The sequence below is a fragment of the Pecten maximus genome, chromosome 17 (assembly GCF_902652985.1).
Source record: "Pecten maximus chromosome 17, xPecMax1.1, whole genome shotgun sequence".
NCBI lineage: Eukaryota > Metazoa > Mollusca > Bivalvia > Pectinida > Pectinidae > Pecten > Pecten maximus.
In genome coordinates this window covers 17,519,033-17,531,995 of record NC_047031.1, presented here as the reverse complement: position 1 = coordinate 17,531,995, position 12,963 = coordinate 17,519,033, and the positions used below count along the sequence as shown (strand labels likewise).

Below are 12,963 nucleotides of genomic sequence, written 5' to 3'. Positions count from 1 at the left end.
TGCTGCCTCAATTGTCACGATACAAAAAGGTTTTTAGATTCAAAATTCAACCTTGCAGAGCATCATATTCAATTTCATAACTGCTTGAGACAAACTTAAATGGAAAAAAAATATGTCATATATCTCAGCCTCTCACTCTGTTATGGGCATCGATTAAATGCATTTAAATTATATTATATTTGGGTAAATTTACTTAATTCCCCACATACTATATCTAATTCTTCAAATCTTACTTCTCTAAATTGAATTTGAAAACAAAAGTATTTTTCTTCTTTTAAGTCCTTTATTTTAAATATAGGGACATGCATGCCTATTTTGTGTTTTAGAATTTATATTGTCAAAAATATTACTGCATGTTGATCTTGTTGGAACGAACTCTCATTAAGCTGACAATACTTGTAAATGGGATACAGTCCCCCTACAGGACACATACCATTAGGTTCAATTAAGCATAATCTCGATTCTGACACCATTTAGAATTTGCATATAATTTCCAATCCAACTGAGATGATGACAAAATTATTCTAGAAATACAAGGTACTTAATGATTACGTCACTGAGAAAATATTTTAATTTTAGATAACCACTTTTTATGGAAAGCTATTTGGACCAGAAAATTGATCAGCTGATGGGTTTTTATAAATGTTTACTCAGGAATTGATAGGGAAATCATTCAAATTAGTTCAAAACATTCTGCTACACTAATGAAGACTCGGCCTATGGAGCAGTTTAAAAAAATCTAATTTCCATCAAAATCAGATCATGAAGAATGATAGACAAGAAAACAATTTTATATCTAAACAATTAGGAAGTAGATTTTGAAATAGAAGTCCTTTAACTCACGACTTGTTTCCAGCTTTTAATATGAAACAAAGGAATGTAGAACTTAATTTCTTATTTTACACAACAAAAAAAGGTTAATAAACAGTTTCATTTTAATAAATTTACTGATGATCAGCATATTTATCAGAGCTTGACAAAATATGATCGAACTAAAATTTCATGCTCCACAACATTGCATGTCCTACTTAAATCAGTTCAGTTTTTTATATTGTTTGCAGACTAAAGAAAAAGTTGAAACATTAAACATTTTCGAACTTTAAAAATGAAAGAATGAATGAAGAAAAAATGACACTTTCCTGCCCATTTAACTTCTCAAGTTTTCCACTAAATTTAATTCCTATGTTATTATGTTGTGCACAGGTTAAAAGCTTCAAATTGATTGAAAACATCATCATGGTTAATTAAACTCTTGATATCTATAAGTTTGGGTACATTATATGAAAAAAAAATATCCAACTGATTTAGAGTGTTATCATGGTCAATTAAACTCTTGATAGCTATAAATGTACGTTACATTATGGAAAAGTTTCAACCTTATTTAGATCTTCATCATGGTCAATTAAACTCTTCATATCTAAGTGTAAGTTACAATATGAAAAAGTTTCAAACTGATTTAGAGCTTTGATCATCATGGTTAATTAAACTCTTGATATCTAAGTGTGGGTACATTATGGTTGTTAAACACAGGTGGTAAACAAACACTGATTGTGTACATACTGAATACACAACACTGATTTATGATCAATAAAATTTAAACTTTAACTCGCCCACAAACTTTTCCCTCTTTGCCAATTGTAAACCTGGAACATTGCTATCTTTCGACAGATTTGATAATTACTTTTGATTTTTTGATATATTTTTTCATATTTTAAAACATTAAAGACATTTCCTTAGGTCTCATTTTTTATTAAAAAATCTACGCTTGAAGTAATGTTTTTTCTACAATTCAATAGGGTTTTCACAGATTTTTGATAGGAAAATTAATTTATGGCCTTGAGTCTTAATACATAGAATACTGCTAATGTATTCCTGTAAGAAAATGCAATCAGATATTTAACATCACTTAACAAAAAGAAAAAAAAATGACAATAAAACTTATTTTAAAAATCTTTTTATCAATTTTAATGGTAAATTAATAAACTGAATTCAGTAAATATTTGCCATTGTCAATTTTAATGGTTTTACTTTCTTTAAATATAAATCACAGAAGAAAAGAGTATTTTTTATGAAGCAGCTAGACAATGCATTCCTGGTATAGTTTGATTATTGCCAATGTTTATTTTACCACATGATGTTGTTTTTTTTTAAGCGAAGTACGGACGAAGAATCCCTTCAATATAGTACATGGCTAGGAGGGATTCCATTTAACCAGTTATTATGGAGACTGGAAACCTGTAGATCAGGAATCCTTGACTAGAGGCTAAACATTTTATACTGATGGATCAGTTTTTTTTTTTTTTACAAAGTTAAGTGAACATTTAACAGTCCACAAAAACAACAGCTGTAATGACTCGGATGTTTTATTACACTACTGGCTGCCTACACGTCAGACTGCAATAGCTAACAGTTGTTTAGGGCACCGGCCATGTAAAACCTCCACGCTACAACCAGTGTCGGTTCGTGTTTCTCAGAAAGCTGAGAAACGGGTCGGTCTCTACTGTTGTGCTAAGTGTCCTTCAGCAAGGGAATGCAATATTTGGGGCGACGGATCTCATGTTAATCAGTTTTTTCAGTGTTTTATCGCTTAGTGATATCAAAAATAAATTACAGTATATTTTCATGATAATACATTATCAAGATAAATGACAATCACACATGTAAACAGTTTATCTTTTTTTTTATCCAGAAATAAATCCTGCAGTTTCTGCAGTATTCAGATCAACCACCTGAGAAGTAAAACAAAAGTTTGGAAACTGATTAACAAAATGTTTTAAAAGGGTTAAATCAAGCATCTTAAAGCAAAAGAAGCATACAAATTTTCTGCAGAGTCCACAATACCCCCCCCAACCCACCCCCCATCCACCCCCAAAACCCCTCCGGCCCCAGGGGTCAGACCAGCCTCATTTATTTAAAATATGATTGCCCTCCCCCGATGATGCTTCAAACCAAATTTGAAAGTAATCCACCCAAGGGTAAAGGAGGAGTAGCGTTTTGAAAGAAAAAGTTTACGCACGGCGCACGACGACGGACGAAGCACGATGGCTATAGGTCATCCTGACCCTTTGGGTCAGATGACCTAAAAAGGTATTTGAGGCTTGTAATTTTATCTTAGGATTTGGTTCGATTTAGTTTGTTTAACGTCCTATTAACAGCCAAGGTCATTTAAGGACGTGCCAGGTTTTGGAGGTGGAGGAAAGCCGGAGTACCGGGAGAAAAACCACCAGCCTACGGTCAATACAAGGTAACTGTCCCAGATTGGTTTTGAACTCGCAACCCAGAGGTGGAGGGCTAGTGATAAAGTGTCGGGACACCTTAACCACTCAGCCACTGTGGCCCCTAAACATCTTAGGATCAGAATGAGAATTAAGAAAGGTATAAGCTATCAAATAGGGTCGAAATATTTAATAAAATTTTGGTTGAATATATATACATTCCACTGGAATTCTAATGAGATTTTCTATGGGGATATACATACTGATATAGGTATGTAGTATGTACATAGATCTATATTAATCCCTAGACCGTACTCTGTCATTGTTTACGGTTGACACGGCTGAGCGGTTTTAGCCTGAAGATGATCAAGGTGATGATCCCCTAGTACAATCTTTACATCACTAACCCTAGTTTTATTTATTTGTTAGCTTAATCAATCTTAATCTAAAAAAAAAATTCTCAAAAATTCTCAAATTTTTTAGAAATTTAAAATATACTGTCCACAGTGGTTTATGATGATATATGTTTTTAAATACTCTTTTTACACTTCTAGCAAAAACTTTCAACACCATACAGACTTTTCCCATGCAGATGAAAAATAGCTTTTACTTGTCGATAAGCTAACTAGTATAAGACTACAAACATACAGACCCAGATCTATCATGTGTTGAACTCATCGATTACAAGCCTATAGGGAATGTTTTCTGATATAAAACAAATCTCTGTCTGGTCCATTACACAGATCACCGGGTCACGTAGAGTCTAAATACTCCGTATATCATTGTGATAACACATAAATATTTATCCATCTGCAGGGATAACTCTGGAGGGGGCCATGGGGCCATTTGCCCCGTAATTTCCAAAATGGCCCACCAAAACTCACAAATTTCTTCAATTTTATGTTTTGGCCGCTGATTTCTGAAATCTTGTCAAAATGACCCATGATTTTTGGGTCCAGGGTGAACCCTGCATCTGTAAGATTGGGTCCGACTTATTTATCTGAATTATCGCGACAAGGGAGACAATTTTGGAGACTTATTTCCTAGGGACATAACAATATGATTCTTTTATAAATATATTTCTATAGATAACTCCTGTGAATTACTTATCATCAATTAGGTCATGATAAAGATTAATTATACTTTAGAACCGTTTAAAATTTTTACAGAAGATTACCCTGTTTATATTAATTCTAATGGCCGACTGATTTATTGGTGGTCGGGTGGCATTGTGTCTCACCTTGGTGGCCGGGGTTCGATTCCCCTATCAGCGTCAAAAACTTATGGAGGTCACCTACCTGACCGAGTGGGTTTTCTCCCGATACCAGACTGGCTTCCTCCCAATGTAACATTGTTTGTTTGTTTGTTTGTTTTTGGTTAATGTCCTATTAACAGCCAGGGTCATTTAAGGACGTGCCAGGTTTAGAGGTGGAGGAAAGCCGGAGTACCCCGAGAAAAACCACCGGCCTACGGTCAGTACCTGGCAACTGCCCCATGTAAGTTTCGAACTAGCAACCCAAAGGTTGAGGGCTTAATTGTGATAAAGTGTCGGGACACCTTAACCACTTGGCCACCACGGCCTCTCTGTATCAGTCAATATGGGAGTATTATGTTTAACTTGTTTCACAGTTGTTTTAAAATATCTATAGTATATTATTCTTAAATAAACCTAAAGGGCCGATGCATAAATTATTTCTGAATATAAGAGGTACGGGCTGATATTAACAGGAAACTAAAATAGCCGTTCTACTGAACAGCAATTTAAGATATGGGCAGTCTTATCACCAATCATTGCTTAATGGCGGATATAATATGTTACTAGTATAATTATCAAGGCATTCTGCAATGTATCATATCATGTCAGTAATATTAAATTAAAAGGAACCTACTAGTTTCTGAGAAATAGCGATTACAAACTTCAATTGTCAAAATCCAAGATGGCCGCCTGTCGGCCATGTTGTTTTCCAATTGGTCTCAAAATGCAATATGCATAACTAGGCACCAAGAGGAACCTTTATATGAAATTTCAGAAAGATCCTTTCATAAGTTTCTGAGAAATAGCTATAACAAACTTCAATTGTCAAAATCCAAGATGGCTGCCTGTCGGCCATGTTGTTTTCCGATTAGTCTCAAAATTCAATGTGCATAACTAGGTACCGAGGGAAACCTACATATGAAATTTCAGAAAGATCCCTTTATTAGTTTCTGAGAAATAGCGATTACAAACTTCAATTGTCAAAATCCAAGATGGCCGCCTGTCGGCCATGTTGTTTTCCAATTGGTCTCAAAATGCAATATGCATAACTAGGCACCAAGAGGAACCTTTATATGAAATTTCAGAAAGATCCCTTCAGTGCTTTCTCAGAAATAGCGATAACAAACTTCAATTGTCAAAATCCAAAATGGCTGCCTGTCGGCCATGTTGTTTTCCGATTAGTCTCAAAATACAATATGCATAACTAGGCACTGAGGGGGACCTACATATGAAATTTCAGAAAGATCCCCTTATTAGTTTCTGAGATGCGATAACAAACTTCAATTGTCAAAATCCAAGATGGCTGCCTGTCGGCCATGTTGTTTTCAGATTGGTCTCAAAATGCAATATGCATAACTAGGCACCAAGGGGAACCTACATATGAAATTTCAGAAAGATCCCCTCATTAGTTTCTGGGAAATAGCGATAACAAACTTCAATTGTCAAAATCCAAGATGGCTGCCTGTCGGCCATGTTGTTTTCAGATTGGTCTCAAAATGCAATATGCATAACTAGGCACCAAGGGGAACCTAAATATGGAATTTGAGAAAGATCCCTTCAGTACTTTCTGAGAAATAGCGATAACAAGAATTGTTTACGGACGGACGGACGGAGGGACGGCCGGACGGACGACGGACCACGGACGCAGGGCGATTTGAATAGCCCACCATCTGATGATGGTGGGCTAAAAATCTACGCTTGAAGTAATGTTTTTTCTACAATTCAATAGGGTTTTCACAGATTTTTGATAGGAAAATTAATTTATGGCCTTGAGTCTTAATACATAGAATACTGCTAATGCATTCCTGTAAGAAAATGCAATCAGATATTTCACATCACTTAACAAAACTAAAAATAAAAAAAATGACAATAAAACTTATTTTTAAAATCTTTTTATCAATTTTAATGGTAAATTAATAAACTGAATTCAGCAAATATTTGCCATTGTCAATTTTAATGGTTTTACTTTCTTTAAATATAAATCACAGAAGAAAAGAGTATTTTTTATGAAGCAGCTAGACAATGCATTCCTGGTATAGTTTGATTATTGCCAATGTTTATTTTACCACATGATGTTTTTTTTTTTTTTAAGCGAAGTACGGACGAAGAATCCCTTCAATATAGTACATGGTTATGTATGATATGCCTCGGAGGGATTCCATTTAACCAGTTATTATGGAGACTGGAAACCTGTAGATCAAGAATCCTTGACTAGAGGCTAAACACTTTATACTGATGGATCAGTTTTTTTTTTTTACAAAATTAAGTGAACATTTAACAGTCCACAAAAACAACAGCTGTAATGACTCGGATGTTTTTTACACTACTGGCTTTATGTTATTCTGCATATATGTCGGACTGCGATAGCTAACAGTTGTTTAAGACGTCGGCCATTATAACCTCAGGTTCGACGCTACAACCAGTGTTGGTTCGTGTTTCTCAGGAAGCTGAGAAACGGGTCGGTCTCTGCTGTTGTGCTAGTGTCCTTCAGCAAGGGCACGCAATATTTGGGGCAACAGATCTCATGTTAATCAGTTTTTTCAGTGTTTTATCGCTTAGTGATATCAAAAATAAATTATAGTATATTTTCATGATAATACATTATCAAGATAAATGACAATCACACATGTAAACAGTTTATCTTTTTTTTTATCCAGAAATAAATCCTGCAGTTTCTGCAGTATTCAGATCAACCACCTGTGAAGAAAAACAAAAGTTTGGAAACTGATTAACAAAATGTTTTAAAAGGGTTTAATCAAGCATCTTCAAGCAAAGGAACTATACAAATTTTCTGCAGAGTCCACAATACCAGGATTTGGTTCGATTTATTTTGTTTAACGTTCTATTAACAGCCAAGGTCATTTAAGGACGTGCCAGGTTTTGGAGGTGGAGGAAAGCCAGAGTACCCAGAGAAAAACCACCGACCTACGGTCAGTACAAGGAAACTGTCCCAGATTGGTTTTGAACTCGTAACCCAGAGGTGGAGGGCTAGCGATAAAGTGTCGGGACACCTTAACCACTCAGCCACTGTGGCCCCTAAACATCTTAGGATCAGAATGAGAATTAAGAAAGGTATAAGCTATCAAATAGGGTCGAAATATTTAATAAAATTTTGGTTGAATATATATACATTCCACTGGAATTATAATGACATTTTCTATGGGGATATACATACTGATATAGGTATGTAGTATGTACATAGATCTATATTAATCCCTAGACCGTGCTCTGTCATTGTTTACGGTTGACACGGCTGAGCGGTTTCAGCCTGAAGATGATCAAGGTGATGATCCCCTAGTAAAATCTTTACATCACTAACCCTAGTTTTATTTATTTGTTAGCTTAATCAATCTTAAATCTAAAAAAAAAGATTCTCAAAAATTCTCATTTTTTTTTAGAAATTTAAAATATACTGTCCAGAGTGGTTTATGTTGATATATGTTTTTAAATACTCTTTTTACACTTCTAGCAAAAACTTTCAACACCATACAGACTTTTTCCACGCAGATGAAAAATAACTTTTACTTGTCGATAAGCTAACTAGTATAAGACTACAAACATACAGACCCAGATCTATCATATGTTAAACTCATCGATTACAAGCCTATAGGGAATGTTTTCTGATATAAAACAAATCTCTGTCTGGTCCATTACACAGATCACCGGGTCACGTAGAGTCTAAATATTCCGTATATCATTGTGATAACACATAAAGATTTATCCATCTGCAGGAATAACACTGGAGGGGGCCATGGGGCCATTTGCCCCGTATTTTCCACAATGGCCCACCAAAACTCACAAATTTCTTCAATTTTATGTTTTGGCCGCTGATTTCTGAAATCTTGTCAAAATAGCCCATGATTTTTGGGTCCAGGGTGAACCCTGCATCTGTAAGATTGGGTCCGACTTATTTATCTGAATTATCGCGACAAGGGAGATAATTTTGGAGACTATTTCCTAGGGAAATAACAATATGATTCTTTTATAAATATATTTCTATAGATAACTCCTGTGGATTTCTTATCATCAATTAGGTCATGATAAAGATTAATTATACTTTAGAACCGTTTAAAATTTTTACAGAAGATTACCCTGTTTATATCAATTCTAATGGCCGACTGATTTATTGGTGGTCGGGTGGCATTGTGTCTCACCTTGGTGGCCGGGGTTTGATTCCCCTATCAGCGTCAAAAACTTATGGAGGTCACCTACCTGACCGAGTTGGTTTTCTCGCGATACCAGACTGGCTTCCTCCCAATGTAACATTGTTTGTTTGTTTGTTTTTGGTTAATGTCCTATTAACAGCCAGGGTCATTTAAGGACGTGCCAGGTTTAGAGGTGGAGGAAAGCCGGAGTACCCCGAGAAAAACCACCGGCCTACGGTCAGTACCTGGCAACTGCCCCATGTAAGTTTCGAACTAGCAACCCAAAGGTTGAGGGCTTGTGATAAAGTGTCGGGACACCTTAACCACTCGGCCACCACAGCCTCTCTGTATCAGTCAATATGGGAGTATTATGTTTAACTTGTTTCACAGTTGTTGTAAAATATCTATAGTATATTATTCTTAAATAAACCTAAAGGGCCGATGCATAAATTATTTCTGAATATAAGAGGTACGGGCCGATATTAACAGGAAACTAAAATAGCCTTTCTACTGAACAGCAATTTAAGATATGGGCAGTCTTATCACCAATCATTGCTTATGGCGGATATAATATGTTACTAGTATAATTATCAAGGCATTCTGCAATGTATCATATCATCAGTATATTACAATTGTAACTAATGATTAGAAAATTACATTCTAGGCACATTTTTTCTATATATGGGATTTGAATTACAAGTGGAATGTATAAAAACTTCTATTTACCCGAAAATCCCTGAAGACCAATCCTTTTTCTGACTCCAGCATTTTACTTCTCTTCTCACAAAATCAACACAACCGGAAAACTTTAACCACAAAGAAATCTTGACATCCTGTTTTTTTATTTTCAGGAGTTTGACCTCTGACCCTGAAATCCCTGTTTTGGTCCTATAGTTAATCCCTGATAGTGCTATTTATAATCCCTTGTCCCTGTAAAGGAGAAAGGATCCCTCCCTCAGGGCACAGATTAATCCCTAGTCAAGGTTAACATACAGAGATTGAGTAAAGAAGTGAAAAGATTTACTAAAATAAGGCAGAATCTATGTTTCAGGTTACATGCATTCCTATCACAAAGCAATATTTCTCTTATATATTTTGTCCTTAGCTTTTTTATTTTGAATTAGAATTGCACTTTCCTAAACAAGATGACATTAATTTTTTTGTTGTTGTTGATATTTTCTCTTTTTCTTTTTGTGGAACACTTGTAATTGCATGAAATTGTATAAGAGAAGAAAAATGTAATGACCAGACCTGTACTAAAACTCGGGACCTCCGATCTCTATAGACGGATGCTCTAACTATTTGAGGGCTGAAAAGTTCTATAAATAGACCTTCCCCTTCTGTTTTTAAGCATGTCATACATCTATGAGAGATCAGCAGTATTTTTTATGAACAGACCTTTCCTTTCTAAAAAATTACAATCATACATTATTCAATAAAACATTTATCAAATCCGATAAAATTCTCGGCCAAGGTTCCAGAACTGGTAACAATACTCAATTGTCTTAACAGATTTATATTGAAAATATGATAAAATCTGGTGAGCTGAGTGTGACCTAGCTACATCAGAAATATCAATAAATATGCCCAGAACACATGAAAATACAAATATTTTCAGGTGTAAGAATTCATCTCTTCAATAAATAACTTGGTATATTTATTAATGTTTTCTTAACAATATACATTTATTGCCTTTCGATAAGGTTGATTCATGGTTTTGATAACCTGAACAAAATATTAACAGGAGGCAAAGTCTGAGGTGGATGTTTTTTGGGGTCAACAAAACCATGATAATTTTATCATAAAATGATCAACTGTTTTGATTTTCAATAATCCTGCAATGAACGCAAGTAACACCTGACTGTAATGATAGAGACTGATCTGTGAAGCATTTGTAATATTTCACTATAGCTTTTATAATCTTGGTTTCAATGACCAATCAAAAGTCAGGAACATTGCAAGGAGAGGGTTTCCTTGTAATGTAATGTAGTAGCTGGTGGCTAGTTCACTGAACAGGATACAGGAGAATCACAGAGCAATGGCCCTTTGAGATGAAACATAAATCTTAATAATTGACCAATTGCAAGATTTTCTCCAAGTACTTCAGATCCTACCACTGTAGGACCCCTCTTGCAAGTCCATCTGGGCAAACAAGTGTGATTAATTTGAGTCGATATAACTTGTTTTGCAATTGTTGTAAAACAAATAAAATTTACATAGACATTTTAAGGTATATACCATCTCAGCTTCCAATGAAATGAAAACTGCCCTGGGTAGGGATCGGACCACAAATCTCTTAATTTGCCAGCCGATATTACATAAGTCTGATGTTTGACCAAACAAGTAAAATGTTCACAGCCTTAATTGACAATGAGATTTATTTCAAACATCTTACATCCATCTTAAAGCTATTATTTACAGCCTTCTGGACAGGCTCCAAAGGAAGTGACAGCCATTTTAAGATTTGTGTTTATTTAGTTAAATACCAACCTCTAGCTAGCCAGAACCTATACTACACAGTCTGGTTTAGAATCACCATTTTATCACTTAATGCCTTAAACTTTATCAGTATTTGATAATTTTTCTTTCCAAAATATCTTCAGTAATGTACCATTTAAACAGGGTTTTAAGTGAATATGGCAGTACAACCAAGCTGATATTCTTACAGAACCAGATTTCAGCATATAACCATAGGACACCTTTTCTGAAATCTGAAAGCTGATTTACATTTCATGTATGAAAAAGAACAAAAAAAGAATGGGATATAAACTTACCTTAGACTCAGTAACACTTGTCATCAAGTGTCCTATCCAGGGCCGACATGCTTCCGGGCTGTGACAGGGCTGTGCTCTTTCCTTTTGCTAATTTTCATTCTTCATATTACTCTTGTGATAGTAATAATGGATGTGCACAAGGTTTTGAAAACTCCCATAATGATTCAGCTTTGCATTTTTGTTGATGTTGCAAGTTGTGCCAAGATTGTTTTTATTACTTGACCACCAGCTTTTCAAATAAGACAACAGGAGTTACTCCCCTTTGGGACACCAACGTTTGAACTTGACTATAAACACTGACTATACACATTGGTGACAGTTCATCCATTTAGTGTTGTTAAGGACAACAATCTTTCCTTCCTGTAGAATTGACTTTGGTCTGTCAGTAGTCCATTTTGTAGAATTTATTTTTAGTGCAAGCATTGAATTCTTCAGAGAACAAGTTAATGTATGAGGAGAGAATATTTTCAGTTGTGTTTCTACTGATAGTATTTCTAAGAATAATCAATATAAAGGGAGACAATATAAAGGGAGACAACTTTATTTTGTGATCATTTTTCGAAATTTGATTTAAAAAAAAAAAAAGAATAATAATTGTTTTAATATTTTTATAAAGTGATAGATAACTTATCAATGAACCAGTTAAGACTGAATGTCTCAATTTTCTATCTCTTGATTTTAAAGCATGAAGGGAGACAACTATTTTCCTCTTGACTTAAACATTTATATATTTTTAAAAATAAAGATTATCACTCTTGTCATCACAAATGTCTAATAGAAAAGGGAGACAACTCTATGAAATTGTAGCATATTTTGCTGAAACAAAAGATACATCTTTTCCTGATACAAAATGTCTAACAAGGAAGGGAGACAACTCTATAAAATATTTCACATCCAAGAAAGATAACTCTAACCTGTTAAGCTCCTTCTGTGTTCTGTAAGCCATGGAAAGTTCATTGTCTTCGTTAACAATAGTGTCTATACCGCCGTAGGACTGTTTGGCGATCTCATGCGTAGTAATGCTGCGTTCAGCCATCATTGCTCGTAACTGAAGACATTCTTCTCGGCGACGCTCCAACTCATCTGTCATCGCCTCAAATTGTTCTGTAGGGGTACAGCAAATGTCAGTTAGAGGAAAAGTTACAACCAGTCTCAACATGTATCAGAGCTAGGAAGATTGTGAAGAGAAGATATTAAATGTGATCATAATTCCAGACCTTTTTTTCTTAAAAAAACACCTTTTTTTTCCCCTTTTCAGTGGAATTTTTAAATTGCTTTTTTTCTTTTTTTTTTCTCTTGAACAATTCACAATCCCCATGCTAATTTTCATTATAGATCCTGAAAAACCTAGACATTGTTTTTTTTTCTGCTCACAGCTTTAGAAACATTTTCACATTCATTCTTTTTCATCACAATGACATTAGTTAGAGACAAACAACTTGGAGTTTTAAGTGTACTTTAAAAGAAAAAAGCAATCTAAAGCAACTTAAACAACTTAAAAAATTACAAAAAGGGTGTCACAAAAAATAAAAAAATACCTAAACAAAAAATAAGTGAAAATTAAAAAAGCTTTC

General features: G+C 34.7%; 1 protein-coding gene across 1 annotated transcript in view; it reads right to left on the bottom strand.

Annotated features, from left to right (window-relative positions):
- The window catches only part of LOC117315603 (unconventional myosin-Va-like), a 59,016-nt gene extending 46,438 nt beyond the window's left edge, over nt 1–12,578 (bottom strand). The window contains exon 1 of the mRNA XM_033869866.1: nt 12,304–12,578. Coding sequence (XP_033725757.1) covers nt 12,304–12,548 — 245 coding nt within the window. The 5' untranslated portion in view covers nt 12,549–12,578. The remainder of the gene's footprint in view (nt 1–12,303) is intronic.
- Nucleotides 12,579–12,963: the final 385 nt, after the last annotated feature.